This window comes from Rhinopithecus roxellana, chromosome 13 (assembly GCF_007565055.1).
Source record: "Rhinopithecus roxellana isolate Shanxi Qingling chromosome 13, ASM756505v1, whole genome shotgun sequence".
Taxonomy (NCBI): domain Eukaryota; kingdom Metazoa; phylum Chordata; class Mammalia; order Primates; family Cercopithecidae; genus Rhinopithecus; species Rhinopithecus roxellana.
In genome coordinates this window covers 17177103-17203935 of record NC_044561.1, presented here as the reverse complement: position 1 = coordinate 17203935, position 26833 = coordinate 17177103, and the positions used below count along the sequence as shown (strand labels likewise).

General features: G+C 43.6%; 1 protein-coding gene across 1 annotated transcript in view; it reads right to left on the bottom strand.

Annotated features, from left to right (window-relative positions):
* The window catches only part of BPIFC (BPI fold containing family C), a 48244-nt gene that overhangs the window by 1534 nt on the left and 19877 nt on the right, over positions 1-26833 (bottom strand). The window contains exons 8-16 of the mRNA XM_030915421.1: positions 25613-25673; positions 20536-20627; positions 18662-18838; positions 17035-17088; positions 15690-15860; positions 14675-14742; positions 3973-4015; positions 1710-1773; positions 538-614 (exon numbers count right to left, since the gene is read on the bottom strand). Of these exons, the coding sequence (XP_030771281.1) occupies positions 538-614; positions 1710-1773; positions 3973-4015; positions 14675-14742; positions 15690-15860; positions 17035-17088; positions 18662-18838; positions 20536-20627; positions 25613-25673 (807 nt within the window). The remainder of the gene's footprint in view (positions 1-537; positions 615-1709; positions 1774-3972; positions 4016-14674; positions 14743-15689; positions 15861-17034; positions 17089-18661; positions 18839-20535; positions 20628-25612; positions 25674-26833) is intronic.

Here is a 26833-nt window from a genome sequence, read left to right as displayed (position 1 = left end):
CAAACAAACAACAACGCCAAAAAGAAAGAAAGAAAGAAAGAAAAAGGTATTCTGAAGTGAGTTCATAATGATTAGCCAGAAAACAATTCGATTCCTGAACTCAGAGGGGTGTCTTTGGTTCAGGGAAAAGTCATCTGACTGCGAGAATCAGAAGAGCCAGTCCTGTCCCAGCCATGCTCCTTTCCAGCTGCCTGAGCCACTTCTCTATGAGTCCTACTTTCCTCATCTGTAAAATGGGAGTAATAATCCCAGCCTCACACATCATCTTGTGGAATAAGTAAAATAAAGCATGCTAAAGGGCATCTTCTTGTACTGTGGATTTGGCTGCTAAGTGGAATTGATCTTGGTCTGATTTTTAAACTCAACTGTAAATACTTTCTGTTAATTGTAATTTAAGAGCTAAACATGTTTATAAAGTTCCTTGGTCTGGGAAAAAGCAAAGCAGGACAAAAACAACAACAACAAGCAAAACAGGAGGAGGCTGAGTCTACTATAAAAAGAAATGAGTCAGTTAAGAGGTGAGCTTTGCATTCTTACCTCAAGAACTTCAATATCTGAATTGACGAATGAGATTTTGTGCGGATTGGGCAGAGGAAATCCTTGCTGCAATTTTGCTAAAATATAGAACAAGACATAAAATAATTGGGCACAAGCACAGAGGTTTTAGCAAGCTTTTTCGTAAGAGACTGACACCTTTTTTTTTTTTTTTTGAGATGGAGTTTCGCTCTTGTTACCCAGGCTGGAATGTAATGGCATGATCTTGGCTCACTGCAACCTCCGCCTCCCAGGTTCAGGCGATTCTCCTGCCTCAGCCTCCTAAGTAGCTGAGATTACAGATGCCCACCACCATGCCTGGCTAAGATTTTTGTATTTTTAGTAGAGATGGGGTTTCACCATGTTGGCCAGGCTGGTCTCGAACTCCTGACCGCAGGTAATCCACTTGCCTTGGCCTCCCAGAGTTCTGGGATTATAGGTGTAAGCCACCGCGCCTGGTGTGGATAGCTTTTTAATAATTGATCTTTTCATTCTCCCTGGTTCCACATTTGCATCTCTCTGATATGTCCCCAGAATTTTCCTGGAAGAATTGCTCATTAATCCGTGATTAATAAAAAATGCATCTACAATTACGTTCATTTGGACAGTAGAGAAATGCTGTCCATTTTTAGCCTGCCCAATGTATATTTTGAAAATACCTAATTAGTGGGTCTTGAGAACATTTTGGAGTCTAATATAAAAAATATTTTAACTGGGCCAGACCCCAGATACTGCAGTTTATGAACAACTGCTATGCAAGGAGAAGGCCCAGGATTATCATTCATGAAAACTGTGTCTATCCAGTTAGTGGTCCTTGCATAAGACCCACAAAGATAACCCGTAGGGAAAATAATCTCATTTCCGGTTGACTGGAAGGAGATTCTTTACTGCCTAAGGAGCATGGTTTCAATCTCCTTAACTCAACCAGTGTTAGCCGATCTTGCTGAGTTTGCAAATAGAATTGCTAACAGGGCTTGGATTTAGAATAACTAATTGTGCAACCACGTCATTGATGGTACAAACTTTGCAAATTCTGACGCTGGCCTGGATTCATGATAACATGATAGAAGTACAAGCTTCAGGGTGAAAAGTCCCAAACAATCCCCAGTGCAACTGATGCAGATGTTAGATGTTAGCCAATGTTACAGTCACATTGTTTTCTAATAATCCCTTACCATTGGCCAGTGGGAGGACTCCAAAGTGAAGAATAGAGGACAGAATATTTTCAAACCTCAAGACCTAAAATAAAAGAGGAAATAGAATCAGTTGCCAGATTGGGCTTTTTTTTTTTTTTTACTCTGTTACCCAGGCTGGAGTGCAGTAGGATCTTCTCAGAGGGATATACTAGCTTTGTAGAAAATCATATTTCAGGGTTTTCTAACGTTTTCCCTCTTGAGGATGGACACTTCTGCTTCCCTCTGCACTGGATTTTGGTGATACAAATTCAGAGGGACTACATGGTGTCAGCAAATGTGGCAGCTCAGATATCTACCAAGACAATCAAGAACAACTATTAGATTTCCCAATTAGCAATCTTCACTTTACTTACTGAGAGTCTCAGCCACAGGGGTTACCTTGCATTACATCATGCTCCAAAGCTAATGCTGTCCCCAGAACCCCAATTTATCTTTTTCTTTAAATTTAATTTTTTTTTTTTTAGATGGAGGCTCACTCTGTCGCCCAGGATGGAGTGCAGTGGGTATGTCTTTATCACCAGTGTGAAAATGGGCAGTGGGAATTCACTTTTGCAGTTTGACCTCAGAGTTTATGTATGAAACTATTATGCTACACTGCCTCTTGACATAAAAATGACAATAACTGAATATGAAAACACAGAAGTGACAATAACTGAAATAGTTACTGCAAATAGGAAAATAGTGGCCACTGTTTCTTTAATGCCTACTATGTGGTCAATGTGCTAAGTGCATTTCATGTATAATCTCAGCTAATCCTTTCAACAACCCCAAGGTTGGGCTGGGCATGGTGGCTCACACCTGTAACCCCAGCACTTTGGGAGGCTGAGGCGGGTGGATCACAAGGTCAGGAGATCAAGACCATCCTGGCTAACATGGTGAAACCCCATCTCTACTAAAAATACAAAAAAATTAGCCGGGCGTGGTGGCAGGAGCCTGTAGTCCCAGCGACTTGGGAGGCTGAGGCAGGAGAATGGCGTGAACCCGGAAGGCAGAGCTTGCAGTGAGTGGAGATCGCGCCACTGCGCTCCAGCCTGGGTGACTGAGCAAGACTCCCATCTCAAAAACAAACAAACAAAAAAACCCAAGGTTGTAATTTCAGCTCCATACCTACTCACACTGCCTATCCCGATTTCTTTTTCTCTGTAGTAGTTTTTAGTAAAAACTATATTTGTTTGTTTTCTGCTACTCTCAGCCTGTCACGCACAAATAAGCACAATCACACACACTCTCGAACAGAGTTTCCCAATAGTGGCACTCTTGATGTTTTGGGATGGATCATTCTTTGTTGTTGGGAGCTGTCTTGTGCACTGTGAGATGTTTAGCAGCATCCCTGGCCTCTACCCACCAAGTGTCATTAGCATCTCTCCTTCCATCCCAAGATATGACAACCAAAAATGTCTTCAGATATTGCCAAATGTTCCTAGCTGAGAATCACTAGTTGAGAACTACTGCTTTAGGATGTAAGTGCCTTGAGGGTAGAGATTTTATCTGTTTTGTCTAGAACAGTTCCAGGCTCAGTAAGTATTTGTAAGTAAATGAATACTGCTAATACTAATAATTAACATTATGTAGTGCTGCCCATGAACTAGGCAGTATTCTACCCAGGCATTCTGACACCAAAATCCACTTAACTTCTCTATGATAGTGCCATCCATCGCACTATGAGGTAATGATTTAGCTGATCTTCCTGAAGCTTGAGGGAAGGGGGATTCCAAGTCACATGTTGGGGTGTCCTCTTCCCATCAGAAAGTCATCAGGCTGGGAACCCCCCTCCCACAAAGGTCTCCATACAAGCAGCATTGACCTAATTTTAGGAGATGGGCAGAAAGTGTTCAAAGCATAAACCTAATCATGGCTTAATAATTTACATATTCCTTTGGGATTCTCGTCTCTAACTGTAGAGGATTATTTTATTGAGAAAACAGGCATTCTCTGAGAATGCCTTATACATTTTACTAATATGAGCATTTTACTATATGAGCATTATATAATGTCTCAACAGTCTTTTGAGTTTTTAAAAAAGTATTTCTGCATAAATAAAAGTAAACTGTAGAGTTCCTCTCTTGAATGGTTAATGGGCTCAATTGATGAGTAGCTGCATACAGAATTTCAAAGTCAAGTCCCACAATTATGGAGAAATCAAGGACTCCGAGACAGAGAAAACAATTAACTCGCTATTATATATAGTAGGAGAATCCTTGTTCTTCCAGTGTCCGGTAACCCCAAGAGCTCAGATTCCTACCTCAATATTGCTGCGATTGGACTCTGGCAAAGCAAGGCGGAATCTAAAAGAAAACAAGAAAAGTTTAAAGGAGGGTAGATTTTAAAACAACAGCCGTAGTAGAAAGAAACCAAAAAGTAAAAGGATATTTTCAGCTCAAAAGTCACTATAAAAAAAAACACACAAGGCCGGGCTACTGGGAACTGATTCTTACTGCAGAACCATGGAGTCACTGGGGAGAAAGGGCTTCAAGTAACAGCTTAGGGACCTGGCACAGGTTAAAAGGTCAAAGGACTGGAATCGGATGCCACCTGGTGGCCTGAGTTGAACTTACCTGTTTTTCAGCGCCAGGGGCAAGGAGAGTTTGCCTTTTTTTTTTTTTTTTTTTTTTTTTTGAGATAGGGTCTCACACTGTCATCCAGTCTGAAGTGCAGTGGTGTGATCTCGGCTCACTGCAACCTCAGCCTTTCAGGCTCAAGCAATCCTCCCACCTCAGCCTCCTGAGTAACTGGGACAACAGGCATGCAACACCTGGCCTAACTTTTTTTTTAGAATTTAGCTGGGGTTTTGCCATGTTTCTCAGGCTGGTCTTGAACTCCCGGGCTCAAGGGGTCTGCCCGCCTTGGCCTCCCAGGGTGCTGGGAGAGTTTACTCTTTGCTCTGCCTCTTTCTGTGCATTCAGTGAAAATCGTTCATCAGTACTTGAAAATGGTAAGTGTGCCTAGAGAACTAGGAAAGAGACAGAATTAATATGTCCATAGGAGGAAAGGATAGCCTGGTTCAAAGAAAATCCCTGACAAGCTCACCCACAGCAGGCGGTCTTGGGGTGGCCAGGCATGGCTTGGACTTGGGATGAAAGAAATGAAAGGAAACTCACAAGTGTAGGCTAATTTCTAAACTGGAATAGGTTTGCCCATGATAAGAGGTGGTGTAACCAGAGGGAGGAATCCCCTCACATTTCCTCAGAACTGCCCTCAAGGATGCCCTACAGATTCTGGTGCTCATTTTCCAAGGCAATCAGTTTGAGCCTCCATGCCACTGATGGTCTTTCTGTTCTTTGCCAGACCTGTCTCTCTTTTTGATTCTCAGTTATGACTCTGAAGCAATCTCAAAGCCTAATTGATACAAACATGATACTGGCTGAGCAAGGGCTATCTTACCTCTACTGTGAATATCCGCTCTTTAAATGCAGTAACAGAAAGATTCTTTTTTTTTTTTTTCTTTTTTGAGACGGAGTCTTGCTCAGTCGCCCAGGCTGGAGTGCGGTGGCGCAATCTCAGCTCACTGCAAGCTCCGCCTCCCGGGTTCACGCCATTCTCCTGCCTCAGCCTCCCGAGTAGCTGGGACTACAGGTGTCCGCCACCACGCCCAGCTAATTTTTTTTGTATTTTTAGTAGAGACAGGGTTTTAGCTAGTATGTTAGCCAGGGTGTTAGCCAGGGTGTTAGACAAGGTGTTAGCCAGGATGGTCTTGATCTCCTGACCTCGTGATCCACCCGTCTCGGCCTGCCAAAGTGCTGGGATTACAGGCGTGAGCCACCTGTGCCCGGCCCAGAAGGAAATTCTGGAAGAAGCTTCCATTTGGGACTTCCTCCTCTGACGGGGCCACCCCACTGTGGCATTCTTCTGCCATGGCTTCAAGAGTAGCTTAGAGGAAGGGTGTAGCTGGGGGTCAACCCAGGTGCCAAGTCTGAGCTCCAATGGCTTGTTCATCATTGGGAAATGTTTATCTGCCCAAGCTCGAGGAGTATAGTTAGGTAGTGATTCCATCTGCTTGTAGTCAGCTATATTTGCATTCTTGGACTATGTTGCTTGGGAGGAGTTGTAGGGTGTGTGCGTGTGTGTGTGTGTGTGTGTGTGTGTGTGTGGTGTGCATGTGTGTTGATGGTGGAGTTCAATTTGGAATGTCCAAAGCCTCAATCAATGCAATGTCAAAAAAAAAAAACCCCTCCTAAGTTATAAATGGTTCAACAATAATGTACATCTGATTGCCTTGAGCTTTGCATGGGATTAAGAGGGTTAGAATTAAGTCATCTGGATGAAGACCAAAAAAGGGAACGTGTCATTTAACTTGGCCTCTGAAGTAATCTAAAACATGTCTACTATGTGGGCCAAACTGTATTGAGGTTGCCTCCAGAGAGAAGTCTGTTTGGAATAACTCTCAATTGTAGATAGAGCAGTGAGTCTGGTTTAAAACTCCACAGCTTTAAAAACCATCCTGACTTGTCATGTCTCTTGGGATCAATTTCTCCCGGTTATTTGGTCAAAATTTGATTTTAGAATGGGGAAAGAGAAAGGAATACTAGTACTACTAGGAACAAATATTTCTTGATCAATGACTATATGCTGACTGTTGTGCTAAGTGATTTACATACATTATCTCATCTACCCATACAACAACCCTATGGAGGGGTGTTCTGTTTTGCTGATGAGGAAACTGATACTTAAAGAGGTTAAGTAACTTGCCTAAGGTCACACAGGTAGCAAGTGGCAGAGGTAGAATTCAAATCCAGATATGCCTGACTCCAGAGACTGTGCTTTTTTTTTTTTTTTTGACAGAGTATCGCTCTGTCGCCCAAGCTGGAGTGCAGTGGCGCAATCTCCGCTCACTGCAAGCACTGCCTCCTGGGTTCACGCCATTCTCCTGCCTCAGCCTCCTGAGTAGCTGGGACTACAGGCACGTGTCACTACACCAGGCTAATGTTTTTGTATTTTTAGTAGAGATGGGGTTTCACCACATGGGCCAGGCTGGTCTCAAACTCCTGACCTCATGATCCACCTGCCTCTGCCTCCCAAAGTAGCTGGGATTACAGGCGTGAGCCACCGTGCCTGGCCGAGACTGTGCTCTTAACTAGACATGCTCAAAGAGCTCAAGTGTGTTATTAGAATTCCTAGTTTTTTACTTTCTTTACCATTTTGTCCCCTTGATTCCTTGATATAATGAGAAAAGTGCTGTGTATTTTTTTCGATTTCAGCATAACCAGTTCCAGTGTTTTCTCTTTCTTTTATCGATGCTGAATATTGAAAAAGGGCATGCTGCCTGTTTCAATTTAGCGTGACTCCATGCTTGTGGATTTCCTCTTTCAGGCAAGGGTATTTATTTCCTGAATCTTAAGTCTTCTTTTCTTTCTTTCTTTTTTTTTTTGGAGACACAGTCTTGCTCTTGTTGCCCAGGCTGGAGTGCAATGGCACGATCTCGGCTCACTGCAACCTCTGCTTCCTGAGTTCAAGCGATTCAACTGCCTCAGCCTCCCGAGTAGCTGGGATTACAGGCATGCACCACCACACCCAGCTAATTTTTGTATTATTAGTAGAGACAGGGTTTCATCATGTTGGCCAGGCTGGTGTTGAACTCCTGACCTCAGGTGATCCACCTGCCTCGGCCTCCCAAAGTGCTGAAATTACAGGCGTGGGCCACTGTACTTGGCCTTAAGTCTTATTTTTTTTCTTTCTCTCTTTTCTTTTTTCTTTTCTTTTTTTTTTTTTTGAGATGGAGTCCCACTCTGTCACCCAGGCCGGAGTGCAGTGGCGCGATCTCGGCTCACTACAAGCTCTGCCTTCCGGGTTCACACCGTTCTCCTGCCTCAGCCTCCTGAGTAGCTGGGACTACAGGTGCCTGCCACTATGCCCGCCTAATTTTTTTTTTGGATTTTTAGTAGAGACAGGGTTTCACCATGTTAACCAGGATGGTCTCGATCTCCTGACCTTGTGATTCCCCGCCTCAGCCTCCCAAAGAGCTGGGATTACAGGCATGAGTCACCGCGCCTGGCCTTAAGTCTTATTTTCTAAGTCGTAGCAGTATACTGTGGTAAGTAAATACTCACGGTTTTGAAAGTGGACTCACCCAGGTTCAAGTTCTGGCTCAGCCATTCAGTAGCTCTGTGACCTTGAGTAAGTTATTTAATCTCTACAAACTGTAAAGTGGGGATAATAGTACCTACCTCTAGGACTGTTCATTTAATCAACTGACATTTATTGAGCACTGTGTCAGGCCCTGGAGACACAGAGTTGGAAGATTTAAATTAAACAATACAGGTGCTGGGCTTGGCATGGGGCCTAGTAGACAATAAAGACCCAATAATAAAGAATAGTCATGAATTATGCAAAAAAAATTATTTCTCTCTTAGCTCTCCATGGGCAGGTTACAGGGGAGTGAGGCGTGTTCTGAATCAGGGGACTCTGGAAATGATCTGGTACCACTGAGCACCTCCTTGTCCTGGCTGAGGCTAGCTCTAAATTTGAAATCATAGTCAAAGCCAATAGCTAAGAAATAGTCATTTTTTGGTACAGTTCATGACTATTCTTTTTTCTTCTTCTTCTTTTTTGAGACAGAGTCTCGTTCTGTCGCCCAGGCTGGAGTGCAGTGGCGCGATCTCGGCTCACTGCAAGCTCCGCCTCCCGGGTTCACGCCATTCTCCTGCCTCAGCATCCTGAGTAGCTCGGACTACAGGTGCCCGCCACCACGCCCAGCTATTTTTTTTTTTTTTTTTTTTTTTGTATTTTTAGTAGAGATGGAGTTTCACCGTGTTAGCCAGGATGGTCTCAGTTTTCTGACCTCGTGATCTGTGCGCCTCAGCCTCCCAAAGTGCTGGGATTACAGGTGTGAGCCACGGCGCCTGGCCTACTATTCTTTATTATTGGGTGTTTACCGTCTACTAGGTCCCGTGCCAAGCCCAGTGCCTCTGTTATTTCATTTAAACCTTACAACTCCGTATCTGCAGGACCTGGCACAGTGCTCAGTAATGGTCAATAGATTAAATGAATGGTCCTGGAGGTAGGTCCTATCCTGGTTTTATACTTTATGGAGGTTAAATAACTTACGCAAGATCACAGAGCTATTGAATGGCTACCACACACTTTACCTATATTAACTCTCATACTTCTCACAGCCTTCTCCCGAAGTAGGCTTTATTACACCATGTTACAGAGGAGGAAACAGAGTCCAAGAGAGGTTAAGAAGCTTGCCTGAGATGCCACAGCTAATTAGTGGCAGTGCTGGGATCAGAACCAGACCAGCTAGTCTGACTCCAAAGCCTGTGATCCTACGGTCTGTCTAGACCATCAACACTGAGTTTGTCTCTGATTTCTGTATTTTCTGTCTATATAGCCAGCCCCGAGCAGCTCCAGGAAGAGGCACATTTAGGCAGGGGATAGTTAGAGAGGCCATGTTGTTGTTTTGGGGAGAGTAATTTGGAGCCCTCATGTTCCCTGGTTCTTCTCAGGAATGTTCCACAATCCCCACCCACTTGATCCTTTTCCTGCTGCGTCTCTCTGACATCACCCAAGACCAAACCAGCTCATCCTGAAAAGCTTGGGGAGCCCAGGAGTGGAGGAGCCAGCTGGCGCAGCCTGCATGGGAGGCAGGGCTAGGGATCCTACTGCCAGAGCCCAGGGCTGTCATTTCAACACAGCTCTGGCTCCTCTGCAAAGTCTTGCCTCCTGGTTTGGCTGCTTTAAACCTGAGAGAGGCCCAGCCCACCTGCCTTGCCCCCAGCCTACTTACTGCCTGAGGTTTGCTATAACACCCCATGCAGGAGCCAACCTCACTTGTGCTTGGAAGGCCCCTGTGCTTGGTTTAATGCCCTGCCATCTCCATCTTGAAATTCTCGGCCGGGCACGGTGGCTCACACCTGTAATCCCAGCACTCTGGGAGGCCGAGGAGGGTGGATTACATGAGGTCATGAGTTCGAGACCAGCCTGGCCAACATGGCAAAACCCCATCTCTACTAAAAATACAAAAATTAGCTGGGTGTGGTGGCGTGCGCCTGTAATCCCAGCCATCCAGCAGGCCGAGGCAGGAGAATCACCGGAACCCGAAGGGCAGAGGCTGCAGTGAGCCAAGATCGTGCCACTGCACTCCAGCCCAGTTGACAGAGCAAGACTCTGTCTCAAAAAAAAAAAAAGAAAGAAAGAAAGAAAAAAAGAAAGAAAGAAAGAAAGAAAGAAAGAAAGAAAGAAAGAAAGAAAGAAAGAAAGAAAAAGAAAGAAAGAGAAAGAAAGAAAGAAAGAAATTCTTAATCCTTTTGAAAAGAGGCTCTGCATTTTCATTTTGCACTGGCGCCTGCAAATTATGTAGCCAGTCCTGCTCAGACCCAGCTAAGGCATCAGAACACCAGAAGCCTGCCCAGCAGAGAATCTCCAGGAGACTGCTGGGCAACAGACAACAAGCCAGGGGTCCTAATTTCAGGATTCATGTTCATGAGGTCAAAGAACTCTGTGGACTGTAGGAAGCCAAGAGAATGAATTCACATATTTCCGGGATAATGTAAATTTATCGGCTTAAAACAGTTTTTTCAGTTACTCTAATAAATAAACATAACAGCCATTGAACGTGCTGTTGCTTACTAGTATTACAGAAACATAAGAGACAAGGATCAGTTTGATTTAAGCAGAAAAGTGAACCTGGTCTCCATGTTTCTTAAAATCTTTTGCACCTTCTTGCCACAAGCTTGAAGTTGAATCACGATTAAATCCTTCCTTGAGATCCTGCCGGTAAACCAGACACCTGCTCAGACCTAAGTGTTGTTTCTATCTTCTCTAGGAACCTTCTGCCTCAGTTAGCAGCCCTGCCTCTGTGCCCCGCCCCACATCACTCCCCATTTCCAGCCTTTGCTTTCCTCCTGGTCCTTTCCTCTTTGTTTTCCAACAGACTGAGCATCGCAGTCCCAATGCTCAAGCAATGCTATCCACATTCTCTCCTTCCTTCCTCTCATAGCCAGTCTCAGATGCTGCCAAGTTCTCACCTTTGGTTCCTTCCCCCCTCACCCTCCTGCTCTCTGGCTTTCATCCTCAGTATTAGAACTGCCAAATATCACACCTGTAATTCCAGCACTTTGGGAGGCCAAGGTGGGTGGATCACAAGGTCAAGAGATCAAGACCATCCTGGCCAACATGGTGAAACCCCATCTCTACTAAAAATACAAAAATTATCTGGGCATGGTGGTGTGCGCCTGTAGTCCCAGCTACTCGGGAGGCTGAGGCAGGAGAATCGCTTGAACCTGGGAAGCAGAGGTTGCAATGAACCGAGATCACGCCACTGTACTCCAGCCTGGGTGACAGAGCGAGATTCCGTCTCAAAAAACAAAACAAAACAAAACAAAAAAGAACTGCCAAATAAAGATCACTCTTCATGGTTCAGAGTTTCATCAGCCTGATTCCCTAGAAATAGGGCTACTTCATGACTTCTGGAGGCCTGAGGCACTTTTGTCTTTGGGGGCCTTTCTTCTGTTAAAAAAATATTGAAAATTATATTTTATAACTCTTTTGGTATAAAGATAAGTATGATCAAGTCTAAATTGTATTCATTTTTTAAAATTCTTGTTTTTAAATATATTAAACCATTTTCATGTGTGTGTGTGTTCTTTTTTGGACAGGGTCTTGCTCTGTTGCTTAGGCTGAGATCATAGCTCACTGCAGCCTCGACCCCCTGGGCTCAAGCAATCCTCTCACCTTGGCCTCCCAAAGTGTGTGTGCCACCCTGCCTGGCCTTTCGTGGGCTTTTTAAAGTATTGTGGCTCTAGGCACTGTGCCTGTTGTGCCTAACGGAAGCTAATGAAGAAGTCAGGACTGCTTTGAAGGGCTTGGTAAATGTGAGTAAAGCCTTCATAAAACCTTTTCTCTCTGGGAAACCATACTAGCTTTTTTTTTTTTTTAAAGTTGTATTTCTGGGCGCGGTGGCTCATACCTGTAATCCCAGCACTTTGGGAGGCCGAGGCCAATGGATCACCTGCGGTCAGGAGTTCAAGACCAGCCTGGCCAACATGGTGAAACCCCATCTCTATTAAAAATACTAAAATTATCCAGGCTTGGTGGCAGATGCCTGTAATCCCAGCTACTCAGTGGGCTGAGGCAGGAGAATCCCTTGAACCTGGGAGACGGAGGTTGTAGTGAGGCGAGATTGTACCACTGCACTCCCGCCTAGGTGACAGAGTAACATTCTGTCTCAAAAACAAATAAATAAATAAAATTGTATTCCTTTTGTTGGACAAACAGTATAATTACAAAGAAAATTTTAATGAAGCCCAGGCGCAGTGGCTCATGCCTATAATCCCGACACTTTGGGAGGCCGAGGCAGGCAGATCACGAGGTCAGGAGTTGGAGACCATCCTGGCTAACACAGTGAAACCCTGTCTCTACTAAAAATACAAAAAAAATTAGCTGGGCGTGGTGGTGGGCGCCTGTAGTCCCAGCTACTCAGGAGGATGAGGCAGCAGAATGACGTGAACCCGGGAGGCAGAGCTTGCAGTGAGCCAAGATCACACCACTGCACTCCAGCCTGGGCAACAGAGCGAGACTCCATCTCAAAAAAAAAAAAAAGAAAAGAAAAATTTTTTAAAAGAACCTCTCATAATCTCATATCCTAACACAACTTTTCATTTTCATTTTTGTGATTCACTTCCTTGTCCAAATGCAAAGCAATTTCCCTCTTCCAGATGCAAAGCTATTTTACACAAATAATGGCTGTTGTGTTTGTGTAGTTTTGTATTCTGTGTTTTCCATTTAACATAATTTTATTGAAAACATTTTCCATTTTCCATGGGTTTTTTTTTTTTTTTTTTTTTTTTAGATGAAGTCTCACTCTGTTGCCCAGGCTGGAGTGCAGTGGCACAATCTCAGCCCACCACAACCTCCACCTCCTGGCTTCAAGTGATTCTCCTGCCTCAGCCTCCCGAGTAGCTGGGACTACAGGCGTGTGCCACCATGCCCGACTAATTTTCGTATTTTCAGTAGAGACGGGGTTTCACTATGTTGCCCAGGCTGGTCTTGAACTCCTGACCTCGTGATCTGCCTGCCTCATCCTCCCGAAGTGCTGGGGTTACAGGCGTGAACCACCGTACCTGGCCATCTTCCATGTTTCCACAATAGTCTTCATAACTACCACGTTGACTTGTGATTGATTTACTCCCCCTCTGCTGGTTTCTCAGATCTTTTCTGACTCTGCTTACATCTGTTTCATTGCTTCCTTTCTTCCTTGCATACATTTAGTCTGGGCCACCTGATCTTTCTGTAAATTCTCCCCCCAGGTAGTCTGATGGATGACTTCAACTTCCAGCTTTATAGGGCTGAGGAAAATGGGCTTTGCAGATGGTTCTGCCGAATGGCACTTCGTGTTCAGTGATCTACGTACGTGGCTTGCACATGGCCTTTCACCGTGCGTCACATGCATTTGACAGGCAGGCAGGCCATGGGGCAGATCTTGTTAAATTCTACGTTCTAGCAATGGGATCAGATGGTCAGTCTGAAGATACCTTAGGCATGGTCCAGTTCAGCTTCCTTATTTACAGATAAGATAAAGATCTTTACAGGAAACTGAGGCTCAAGGAGGTTAACAGACTTGATCAGGGTCATAGATCCTGTGAGTAAGAACTGGAAACTTGGTTCCTTAACTCCCAAAGCTTTATGCTCTTTCCTCACTAGCATGCTCTATGAATTTGATAAAGAAGAACTGTAGTTTATATTGCTGTACCATTAGAATGTACACTTCTATTACAGAAGTATATGTATATGTTCTTTGTATGCTTATATAAAATTAATAAAAATAAAATATAGGAAATATATTTTATATATTTATATAAAACATTTTATAAAATATATTGTTTTACATATAGTATATAAAATATATTTATTAAATATGTAATATTTTATGTATTTACTTAATTTATGTAGGTATATAAATATATAATATAAATATATGAGATATATATATATTTTTTGAGAGACAAGGTCTCATTCTACTGCTCATGTTGGAGTGCAGCGGCATGATCATAGCTCAGTGTAATCTCAAACTCCTGGGCTTAAGCAATTCTCGCCCCCCTCAGCTTCCTGAGTAGTTGGGATTACAGGGGTGCGCCACCATGCCTAGCTAAATTTTTAAAAAAGCTTTCGTACGGCTGGGCGCGGTGGCTCAAGCCTGTAATCCCAGCACTTTGGGAGGCCGAGACAGGTGGATCACGAGGTCAGGAGATCGAGACCATCCTGGCTAACCCGGTGAAACCCTGTCTCTACTAAAAAATACAAAAAGCTAGCTGGGTGAGGTGGCGGGCGCCTGTAGTCCCAGCTACTCGGGAGGCTGAGGCAGGAGAATGGCGTAAACCCTGGAGGCGGAGCTTGCAGTGAGCTGGGATCCGGCCACTGCACTCCAGCCCGGGCGACAGAGCGAGACTCCGTCTCAAAAAAAAAAAAAAAAAAAGCTTTCGTAGAGATGAGGTCTCACTTTTTTGCCCAGGCTGGTCTCAAACTCCTGGCCTCAAGTGATCCTCCCACCTTGGCCTCCCAAATTGCTGGGATTACAGTTAAGAGCCTGTAAGATGACACCTGGCCATATTACAGAATTATATTTGTAATTATTTTGTTCCCTATTTTATTTTTATGTTACTATAATGGAAAAAAGAAAAGCTTGACAGTACAATTTTTAGTAAAGTATATACTTTAAAGTTATTTGGCCCATTACAGGAGAGGTGCTTAACTGACTCATGTTCACACAATGGCTAACTCCACTTTTTTTTTTTTTTTTGAGACAGTCTCACTGTCACCCAGGCTGGAGTGCAGTGGTGTGATCTTGCCTCACTGCAACCTCTGCCTCCTGGCTTCAAGTGATTCTCCTGCCTCAGCCACCTGAGTAGCTGGGATTACAGATCACTTGTTTTTTTAATGGTCATTTTGTTTCTGGTCAGTTGACTCACTTATTACTAAGGTGTCCCAACAGTCAAATTGATTGATCTTACCTGTTCAGAGACAAGGAGCAGACCAGTCTTTGTCCCAAAATAACCAGGCCAACACTGGTACTAGCAACCTATAGACAATAAAAGCATTTATTATTAAGATGAGAGAGTGTCAATTTTGGCCACCAATATAATTTCCAATAGTTGAAACATTATGAGCCCAACTTTCCCTCTTAGTCTAAAGACATTGGAAATCTAAAAGACATTGGGAATAAATACCTCTGAAAATCCTGTCTTGTAAGTTAGGGAAGCTACCTGCAAAGACTTTTTGTTTGATGATCTCCTTTGATTTTTTTTCTCCTAATCTCTCTTCTCTATGTACGTGTGTGTGTGTGCCTATGTGCGTATGACATTTTTGTTAGGTTTATTATATTCTTCTATCAGATTGCATTTGGCCTTTATTTGCTCAAGTAAAAATGAATTCTACCTTGATTGACTTATTTAGATTTAAAAAAAAAAGAATTCCAGCGCTCCATGTAACTGAGGTAGGTGGTGGAAAGAGTGTGCATGAAGTAGAGACTGGAGAGAGATTTTACAATGTATGAGAGTGTGAGTGCTGGCCTCCCATCCTGCCACACATACCCTTCCCTCAGCTCCAACCTCACTGAGACAGGGTCTTACCCTGTTGCCCAGACTGGAGTGCAGTGGTGCAATCATAGCTCACTGTAGCCTCAAACTCCTGGGTTCAGAGCCACACTTCCACCTCAGCCTCCTGAGTAGCTAGGATGACAGGTGCACAACGCCACCACACCTGACTAAACAATTTTTTTTTGTAGAGATGAGGTCTTGCTATGTTGCCCAGGCTGGTCTCTAACTCCTGGCCTCAAGCAATCTTCCTGCTTCGGCCTCCCAAGACACTGGGATTATAGGCATGAGCCATCGCGTCCAGCCTCCATCCTCACTCTTAATCAATGGAGCATCCCCACCCTCTTCGAACATTTCAAAGCTGCTGGCCAACAGTCCACAGCAGGAGCAGGATTGGCATCTACAGGCTGCTCCACTGTCTCCCCAGACTTACGAAGTCCATGGAAACGATGGTTTCAACTGTGGAGTTCTTGGGTTGGGTGAGCATCATGATGGAGGCAGGGATGTCCAGGGTGAAGTTGCCTGGTTGTAGATTGATCACGGGAGGCTCTGTGGCCATTATCCTCACCATGAAGGGCTGGGACAAGATGTAGATCTCTGCAATCTGCCCACATTCCAATAAAGAAATAAAGATTGTGAGACGCGAGTTGATGAAGGGAAATCACAAGGTTAGGACGGCCTGTGGTGACTAAATCTTACATCGTGCAGTTATAATAGAAAAACAGCTCTTTAATAATCATAATCACACACAAAAATCAAACGATGATAACAGTTGGCAGTTACTGAACATAATACTTGATACTACCCACTATGCCAGGGGCTTTATGTATTATCACATCGAATCTTTAGAAAATCCCTGTGAGGCAGATTCTATCAGCATCCCTGTTTCACAGTGGAGAATGTGAGTCTTACAGAGGTTAAACGATGTTCTCAAGGTTCTAGGGGAATAAGTGGTAGAATTGGGATTCAATTCTAGGTCTGGGCTGGGCACAGTGGCTCACACCTATAATCCCAGCACTTTGGGAAGCTGACATGGGTGGATCACTTGAGCCCCGGAGTTTGAGACCAGCCAGGGCAACATGAAGAAATCATGCCTCTACAAAAAATAGGAAAAATAGCTGGGCGTAGTGGCTTGTGCCTGTAGTCCCAGCTACTCGGGAGGCTGAGGTGGGAGGATCACTTGAGCCAGGGAGGCGGATACTGCAGTGAACCAAGATCGTGCCACTGCACTCCAGCCTGGATGACAGAGCAAGACCCTGTCTCAAAAAACAAGCAAACAAAAACAAATCTAGTTCTATCTGACTCAAGATCCTTGCTCCAAAACCAGGATGCTACATGAACATCTCTTTGCCCTCAAGGGCAATTCCTAGCCCATAGGTTCATTATGTTCAATTCTTAGTGTGCTATGAAGGCACAATATTAACAGTTGCTTTACTACAGTTACAAGTGTTGGCACTAATCCTTCATTTAAGAATTGAATCCTTCATTTACACTAATAAATCCTTTATTTAAACTAATTATTTCAAGTGTGGTGGAATATTGTGGAAGGCACAGGTGATTTACTTTGTGAACTTAAAATTATACTGTAACTTGTAAGTTAATTGCACTTTAAACTGTACTGTTCAGTAAATATTCGTGGATAGTTGATTAAGAGAAAAAACTCCCGATAATAGACAGAGGGACTTATCCAAAAAGGAATACATAGAACCCACAAGTCTTCCAGAAGTAATTGCAGTGAAGCCAAATACACTACCAAGACTCAAACCCTGAGCACTTACCCGGGAGAGCACATTGCCAAGGCCTTGAGAGTTTTGAACAAAATGGTTGGAAATCTGGAAAATAAAGTCCATTATGTCACTGTTAGGATTTTACCTGGATTGTCTTTTCAGGGAAAATGTAGTGTTCACTACAATTTTATGAATTGTGAAGCTGTTACACCATAAAATATTCAGTGTTTAAAGGCGACCTATCATTTTATAGCCCAATCATAGGGAATCCGAAGTTCAGAGAAGTAAAGTGACTTGCCCAAGGTCACACAGGAAGTTATATTTCTTTTAACTCTGGGAACAATACAGTCTATTGTTAATAACTGTAGAATATTTACACATGGATTGTACATATATAGCACAAAAAACTTTTATTTATATATATATTACAATCTATGTGTACACATTCTTTATATATATTACAATCTATCTGTGTGTACATATTCTTTATATGTATTACAATCTATGTGTACATATTCTTTATTTATATATATATTACAATCTATGTGTACATATTCTACAGTCATTAACAATAAGCCTTGTGTTATTGTCCTCACTTTTAGGGATTACTGAGATACCAGATGCTTAAGGAATTTACGTTCGCAGATCAATGATTTTCAAGTCTGCAGCTAGAAGTGTCTAATTCTCAGCATCGTAAGGTAGCCACTGCTGCCATACTTACCATTCTGAACATAAGCTTTATATCTACTTGTATAATTAAGACATATAGAATGAGAAGATTCAAAAAGAGATGCTCAATAAAAGTTTTTCATTGGCTGGCTAGAGACAGTGCTGTCATTATAAAAGGGAGGTGCATGACAGAGAATCAATGAATATCTGTACTATTACTAATCATTGTAGATAAACCAGCTGTAATTACAACCAGGGTAACTCTTTATGTTAGCATAATACAGGAAATAATGATGATGATGATGATGAGCAACAGTTACATCGCACTTATTCTGTGTTGGGGATTGGTCTGAATGCTTGACACGTATTTAAATCTTTTAATGCCCATATAAACTCTGTGAGTATGGAACTATTATTATCTGCCTTTTCCAGATGAGGAAATTCCGGCACATAGAAGTGATATAAATTGAAATTACCTCTAAGGTCACAGGCAATATGTGATGGAAAGGGGTCTTGGTATTATCTGAGATGAATCTAGTACAGTGGTGAGTGGTGAGGTTATCATGAAAAAACAAATGTAGCAGAACTGGAAACTCGACAACTCCCCAGCTAATACAGGTCGAACATCCCTAATCTGAATATCTGAAATTCAAAGTGCCGCAAAAATCCAACTATTAAATGCCGACATGATACACAAAGGAAATGCTTATTGGAGCATTTTAGATTTTGGATTTTCAGATTAGGGCTGCTTAGCCGGTAAGTATATATAATGCAAATATCGCAAAATCTGACAAAATCTGAAATCCAGAACACGTCTGGTCCCAAGCATTTTGGATAAGGGATGCTCAACCCATAACCATGTTCATTCCACAATTCCTTCATTCCTTCACTGTCTCACTGAGAGTGATAACCCAGGAATCGAAATTATGGCATAAAAGTCCTATAACAAGATACTTATAAAAAGGCTGAATGGTGGTGACCATTGACATCCTCAGTTAACTCTCCTCACCTCTTTGGTGGAGAGAGTGACATTGAAAGCCCCAGCTGTGAAATAAGCAAAGGACGCAGATTTAAAGAAATACTCGGTGATTCCAATGTAGAGCATGGAGTTGCTGCGTTCTGGGAGCACAAAAGGAACTGGTGAGAAGGGCGGGTCGGCGAGGTTTTCCAGTGGGTAGAATACGCCCTGTGGGAAAACAGAGAGAAAGACCAGTGTATCAGGTGAAAACTCAAATTCTAAGAAGGCTAAGAAGGTGGACCATCTGAAATAGAACGAGAATTCCAGAAGCTCGGGCCGGGCGCGGTAGCTCACGCCTATAATCCCAGCACTTTGGGAGGCTAAGGCAGGTGGATCACTGGAGCGATGGAGTTTGAATTGATTGAATGATTGTTTTTCCATGATCAACCTGGGCAACATGGCAGGCCCTGTCTCTATAAAAAATACAAAAATTAGCCAGATGTGGTGGCATGTACCTGTAGTTCCAGCTACTCGGGAGGCTGAGAGAGGAGAATCCCTTGAACCAGGGAGGTTGAAGTTGCAGTGAACTGTGACTGCAGCACTGCACTCCAGCCTCAGCCTGGGTGGCAGAGGGGGACTTTGTCAAAAAAAAAAAAAAAAGAAGAAGAAGAAGAAGAATCCTAGAAACTCAGTAATGCTGAAAAACTGTTAAGGCTTTCTGACTCCTTGACCAGTGACTATTTTTCAAAGCTCTTAGGATTCTTGGGCATATTTAGGTGTGTCTGTTCACCCCAGGGTGTAACCCAATGAGAACCCTTGTTCAAATTTTCTCAGACAAAGAAGGAGGTGTATTTAGCTGGAAGGACAACTCTGAGTAAAAGTCGTTCCTGAGGTGCTGTGAAGTGGTGTCAAACGCTTGACCTTCAAAATCTGTGTCTGCTGAGTACCTGGGGAATCATAGAAAGAAGGACCCAAGACTCCAAATGGTTTAAATCACTTTTGTGGCATTTCTAGCACTGCTTTCATTAGCTATAGGGTGTTATTACAAAATATTGTCTTGTCCAACATTGAACTGAGTTGAAAGACTCTGGTGAGTGAAGTATGAGCCCATATGCTTTTTAAAAGACAAAGATATTAGCTTTGGAGCAAAATGAAACATAAGCACAATGATCGTTTTTCCATGATCAGTGAACACTAATTCCACGTGCTTATGGCCCTGACAGAGGTCAGCAGCCCTCAGTTAAATCCATGAACCCGACACTTAGGAATGGAAGTGCCAACGTGTACCACCTACTGATGTGTTAAGTTCCAATAAATACAGATCGCTCTACTTGCTGCCTCCTAGCTTCAAACCTACTCCTAGAGACAAAGACATATGATCCTTCTCCTGAAGAGGGCAGACATATGTTGTACAATACAATCATTTGCTTATCAACAAAATGTTCAAGAATCTTTTGAAAAGGTGTAAACATGAGGCAGTTGCTTGAAAGAAAATTAAATTATTCAAAGAGGATGTATATATATTTCCTTCTGTAAAGAGTCATCGTTTTTTGTTTTTGTTTTTGTTTATTTGAGACAGAGTCTCACTCTGTCACCCAGGCTGGAATGCAGTGGTAAGATCTCAGCTCACTGCAACCTCTGCCTTCCAGGTTCAAAGAATTCTCCCGCCTCAGCCTCCCAAACAGCTGGGAATGCAGCTGTGTGTCACTATGCCTCGCTAATTGTTTGTGTTTTTAGTAGAGATGGGGTTTCACCATGTTGACCAGGCTGGTCTCAAACTCCTGGCCTCAAGTGATCCGCCTGCCTGGGTTTCCCAAAGTGCTGGGATTATAGCTGTGAGCCACTGCACCCTGGTCCATCATCACTGTTTTCTAAATATTGGCTGTTGACAGCCAGGCTGAGGATTCTGATGATGATAAAGTTACCTTCAAGTTCAGGTCAAGGTAGTTCTCAGTAATTTCTGGAGAACTGATTAGGGAGTAATCCAACAGAGTGTAGTTGTCAATCTTGGTTAAAACTAAATAATCAACAAAGAAAAAAGAAAATCCATATTCATTAAAAGCATAGTATAATATATGAATGATGTCTATCTAGAACAATATAACTTTAAATTCTCTGTTTAAAAGATCAATTCCTGCTTTTCATAAGGAATGCATGTTATCTTTTGAAAACCCAGAAAAGTAGATGAATCAAAAGAAGAAAGTGAACATTTTTTCCAAGCGAATTAATCTGAGAGAAGCATCACTAAAATTTGGGTGTGCAGTGGTCCCCCTTATCTGCAGGGCATACGTTCCAAGACTCCAGTGGATGCCTGAAAGCGTGGACAGCACCAACACCTACATACACTGTGATAAAAGGAATGTGAATGTGAATGTGAATGTGGTCTCTCTCTTTCTGTCTCTCAAATTCACATTGAGATATTGAATATTTTTAAACCGTGGTTGACCACAGGTAACTGAAACTGCAGAAGGCAAAACTGCAGATAAGGGAGGACTTCTGTATACCTTTTTAGGTATACACATATACAAACACAAAATGCATGTATAGCTTTTTTTTTTCTTTTTTTCTTTTTCTTTCTTTTTTTTTTTGAGATAGAGTCTCACTCTATCACCCAGGCTGGAGTGCAGTAGTGTAATCTTGGCTCACTGCAACCTCTGCCTCCTGGGTTCAAGCAGTTTTCATGCCTCAGCCTTCCCAGTAGCTGGGATTACAGGTACCCGCCACTACACACAGCTAATTTTTGTGTTTTTAGTAGAGACAGGGTTTCACCATGTTGGCCAGGCTGGTTTCGAACTCCTGACCTCAAGTGATCCACCCACCTTGGCCTCTCAAAATGCCGTGATGACAGGCGTAAGCCACTGTGCCCAGCCCTATATAAGTTCATGATATAAATGATGAATTGATGGGTGCTGACGAGTTGATGGGTGCAGCACACCAACATGGCACAAGTATACATATGTAACAAACCTGCACGTTATGCACATGTACCCTAGAACTTGAAGTATAATAAAAATAAAAAATAAAAAATAAAAAAAAGGAAATTAGTACAAACACAAAACTCATACCAATATTTAGCCATATATATTGGGTTGGTATAATGAAAGACTTTTCAGTTTGATGTTATAAACTGCAGTTAGAACTTCATTTTTTTTTTTTTACGAGGAGTATGCATTACTGTTGTCATTAGAAATATTTTTAAAAACAGATTGTGTGAGAGAAAATAAAGTCCACTAAATTGGAGAAGCCAAGGAAATTCTTAGGCACAGTGCTACTAATTCAAATAATTTTATGTGTTATCATTTTCAGAATAAAGCAGAAATCAAGAGGACCAGAGTACAGTGTTGGGTGAAGTTCTGGGTGAAGTTCCAGAAAGCACAGATTGGGCTGGGCCTGGTGGCTCACACCTGTAATCCCAGCATTTTGGGAGGCTGAGGCGGGCAGATCACCTGAGGCTGGGAGTTTGAGACCAGTCTGACTAACATGGAGAAACCCCATCTCTACTAAAAATACAAAATTAGCAATGTGTGGTGGCGCACGCCTGTAATCTCAGCTACTCGGGAGGCTGAGGCAGGAGAATCACTTGAACCCAGGAGGTGGAGGTTGCGGTGAGCTGAGATCACGCCATTGCACTCTAGCCTGGGCGACAAGAGTGAAACCCCATCTAAAAAAAAAAAAAAAAAAAAAAAAAAATTAAAGCACAGATTTTACTGTCTGAAGCTAGTTGTATGTGCAGTGATGCAGAGCTCAGGTTTCCCACTTGGCTTTGGAGAGCTGCTTTCCTGACCACTGACATGTGTTCTACAATATGAAGACCTACTCCCTGTTCTAGAAACAGTTACCTGAGCATCACGTCTTCTCTCTTCTTGCATGTCATAGATGGAGATGAAAAGCAAGAAGAGATGAAGTGTCTTGCTAAGATAAAGGAACAATATTATCCTAAGCCACCACAGTTTTTAGTTTTTAGTTTTCACTTTTTTGAGATAGTCTTGCTCTGTCACCCAGGCTGGAATGCAGTGGCACAATCTCGGCTCACTGCAGCCTCTATCTCTCAGGTTCAAGCGATTCTCTTGACTCAGCCACCCAAATAGCTGGGATTACAGGCCTGTACCACCACCTCTGGATAATTTTTGTATTTTCAGTAGAGACAGGGTTTCACCCTGTTGGCCAGGCTTGTCTTGAACTCCTGGCCTCAAGTGAGTCTCTTGCCTCAGTTTCCCAAAGTGCTGGGATTACAGGTGTGGGCCACTGTGCCTGGCCATTGCCACAGTTTTTAAAATGCTTTCAAGTCGTTACTCTGAAGCACAGCCATCATTTCACAGACGAGGTGAATGAGGCTCAGGGGTAAGGGAACTTGCTCAAGGAAAGCTAGAACATGGCTACTTTTTTCCTCACTACATCTCATTTTCTTTCCCTACATCTCCAATCCATTCATTTTCTTTCATCTATCTGCATCCATTTATCAGTCTAATTATACAGTTTTTGAGACAGGATCTCACTTTGTCACCTAGACTGGAGTGCAGTGGCATGATCTTGGCTCACTGTAGCCTCAACCTCCTGGGCTCAAGTAATCCTCCTACCTCGGCCTCCCCATAGCTGGGACTACAGGCGCACACCACCATGCCTGGCTGATTTAAAAAAAAAAAAAAAATTACAGAAACAAGGTCTCACTATGTTGCCTAGGCAGGTCTTGAACTCCTGACCTCAAGCAATCCTCCCACCTTGGCCTCCCAAAGTGCTGGGATTACAGGAATGAGCCACTTCGCCTGGCCACAATCCAGTGTTTCTTAACCTAATGGGCTGGGTGCTGCGCCTGACGCTGGGGGAACAGCGGTGAGTCAAACTTCCTGCACCCAAGGAACTCATAGTCTTGGGGAGGAGACAGACATAGCAATAGGATATTATAATACAACACAGCAAGGGCTGATCTAAACTGAGCTCCTCATGGTCCTGCTACAAACCTGCTCTTATGTTCTTTCCCATCTCAATAAATGTTAAATCCCTTCTTCCAATTTTCCAGTTGCTTAGAGTTTTACCCACCAAAGTCACCCTTCACTCCTCTCGTGACCCACATTTGATCTGTTGGACAAATACCACTGTCTTGATCTTCAAGGCATATCCAGAATCCCAACATGCCTTACCATCTTCATCACGCCACCCTAGGCCAGCCACCATCATTACCTGTATGGGTCACCACACTCATCTCTTAAGTAGTCTCCTTGCTTTTGCCCTTGGCCCCCTTCCTTCCTGTCTATTTTTTTTTAGCACAGAAGCCAGACTGATCTCCTTAAACTGTAAGTTACGTCATGCCGGCCTTACTCTTCAAAGGCGTCCCATCTTAGATTAAGAGGTGGGCTTTGCAGTCCCCACACATCCCTGAAGATCAAACCATCCCCTTTCCCCTTCTCTGACCTCACTGCCTGCTCCCCCCCAACCCCCTGCTCCTAGTGTGTCCTTCTCACAGCCTCCCCAGCACACTTGAGATATTCAGCCTCAGGGCTTTTATGCCTGCAGTTTCCTCAATTTGGAATCTTCATCTAGATTGAGCAGCAGCTCACTTTCTACTCCCTTTGGGTTTTTCTAGTAGTGCCATCTGCTCAGTGGTGGTTTTCCTGGTCACTCTGTCTAGAATAGAAATTCCTCTCCAGCTCCTCCACTGCTTTATTTTTCTTCTTACCACTTATCACTGCCATAGCATAGATTTTACTTATTTATATTGCTTGCCGTCTGTCTCTTCCCACTAGGCCCATGACGGCAGGTATGCGTGTGCCTAGGAATACTGTTGCATCCCCAGCACCAAGAACAGTGCTCAGTCTGTTTCAGGTGCTCAGCGCGCCATTGGTGAATGAATGGATGCAGTGCAGAGAGAGAGAGAGATGTCCAAAGTATCATGTGAGCACAGAGGAGGCATAACTTTATGGAGTGGGGACTGTCAAGGTTTCCTGGAAGAGGCTATGTCTGAGCTGGGTCTTAAATATAAAGAGGAGAGAACACAACATATAAAGAGAGGTAGAGAATGGAAAGGATTAAATCCTCCAGGGTTTAGCACAGTGCTGGCTAAGCTCTGCAGGTTTAGAAATGGGCACTCAATACATATCTATTAAAGAAGCAGTCCCCAACCTTTTTGGCACCAGGGATCAGTTTAATGGAAGATGATTTTTCCATGGCCTGGGGCTGTGGGGGACGGTTTCGGGATGAAACTTTTCCACCTCAGATCATCAGGCATTAGAGTCTCATAAGGCACATGCAACCTAGATGGCTCGCATGCGCAGTTCACAATAGGGCTCGCATTCCTATGAGAATCTAACGCTGCCGCTGATCTGACAGGAGGCAGAGCTCAGGCAGTAATGCTCAGTTGCCTGCCCACTGCTCACCTCCTGCTGTGCGGTCCAGTTTCTAACCTGTCTATGGCCCAGGGATTGGGAACTCCCATGTTAAAGGAATGAAAGGATGGAGGGGAGAGGAAGCTCTTCCAGGCAGAGAAAACAGCAAAAGCAAAGGCAAGGGGTGAGGAGGGCAGTGGAAACAGTTTGATTGCTGGGGCAGAGAAAGGTAAAGAGAAAGATGAAGTGGAGAGAGGAAAGTAGGAGATGGGGTGTGGTGAATCTTGTAGTCCATGCTTAGGTGCATGGACTTGATGCTCAGGGCAGCCACTGCAGGCTGAGAACCCCAGAATAACCTGGTCAAGATTAGTGTTAATCTCTCTGAAGAGAAGGGATGTAATGCCACTGCTTGGGTTAGTGCTTGTGAGGGTTTAATTCCTGAACCTACATCTCATCTCCCTGGAGCCGCCCCTCTTGCAGCAGTGAAGTTAGTTATTAGTCAAAGTGTGCATGCTCTATACACAAGGCACGCCCTCCCATGCACCTTCCTGGGGCTCTAATTTGCAGAATGTAAAGCAGGATGGAGAGCTCGAGCTATACAGCCTTGAAAAGCAAACCCAAACAGTACCAGCTTTTGAAGGTGGGAAGACAACCATCTGGAAAAGACAGTTCTAAGACTCACCCTCCAGTGTGCTGAGGTTGGCATTTAGCGCTTTGACTTCACTTGCAATAATGGGACAGAGCTGGCCACAAAGGAATAAAAGGAAAAAAAGCAAGTTATCATGTTGTACTGGAAACCCTTACTGATAGGCCTAGACCCTGCAAACAAAGGCCTCGTGGTTAGCAGTCATTATCCCTTTGGTCATCGAGACTTTCTCTTAAATTTGTTGATGTCTATGGGCCTCGCTTTATGTAGATACAGGTGGTATGTCACTGAATGCCAGCTGAACTTTGTAGCAACTGGGACTACATCCAATCAGCCCTGTCAAGAGTGAGTGAGCCCTTGGCTTTTCTTTCTGTGACATGACAGGGCATGCGTCCCAGTCTGTGCTGTTACATCCGAGGAACCTGCTGCTGGAGCTTCTGTGTCTTTCCTGACTGCCGGGGGTGCCGCCAGCGTGCCACTTCCTCTAGGAGCAGCTGCCTGCCCTACCTGGAATGGTTAGAGCTGGAGCTTTTACCTTCCCCCTGGGCTAGCTGGAGAGCACATGATATCAGAGATCTACTTAGAGATCTATGTTGTTGCCATCTTTTTGGAATTTGAAAATTAGTCTTGAGTCAGATTAATATTTTTAGGAAGAGGCAGAGGTATCAGCACCGGTGTGCCTCTTGTGTGCTCATTGATGTGCTTGGCATAGTAGTTGCAGCACAGGCTTGGGTGCCTGGGGCCGAAGGTTGGGGCAAGTTACTTGCACTCTTTGATCTCAGTTTACACATCTGCAACATTTGCATGGGGATGATAATTGTATCCACTTCATCAGGTTGCTGTGAGTAGAAATGGAAGTAATCCATGTAAAATTGTCCAGCTCATAGTAAGCATTGAGTAAGTGTCAGCTGTTGTTGGTTTAACTCCATTTTACCTTCATTACAGCCTTGAGAGGGGGGCATGACTGTCCCCCAATTACAGATGGGAAAACCAAAGCTTAGAGAGGTTAAGTGAGTTGCCAGGTGTTGCACAGCCAGGATTTGAACTCTGGTTTTACACAGCTAGACAGCTGTGGTCTCAGCATTCTTTTCTATCTTCCAGTGGCACAGAGAGAATCACAGAAGCATCTATTATCCTTAAGCCATATATCAATTTCAGGCAAACTTAATTATTGGCTTCTGTGGCATAACTCATTCTTCACGGGCCTCCTGTCAGAGGCCAAAGAACCATGCCTTGTTTCCAACAGAGGAATGATCA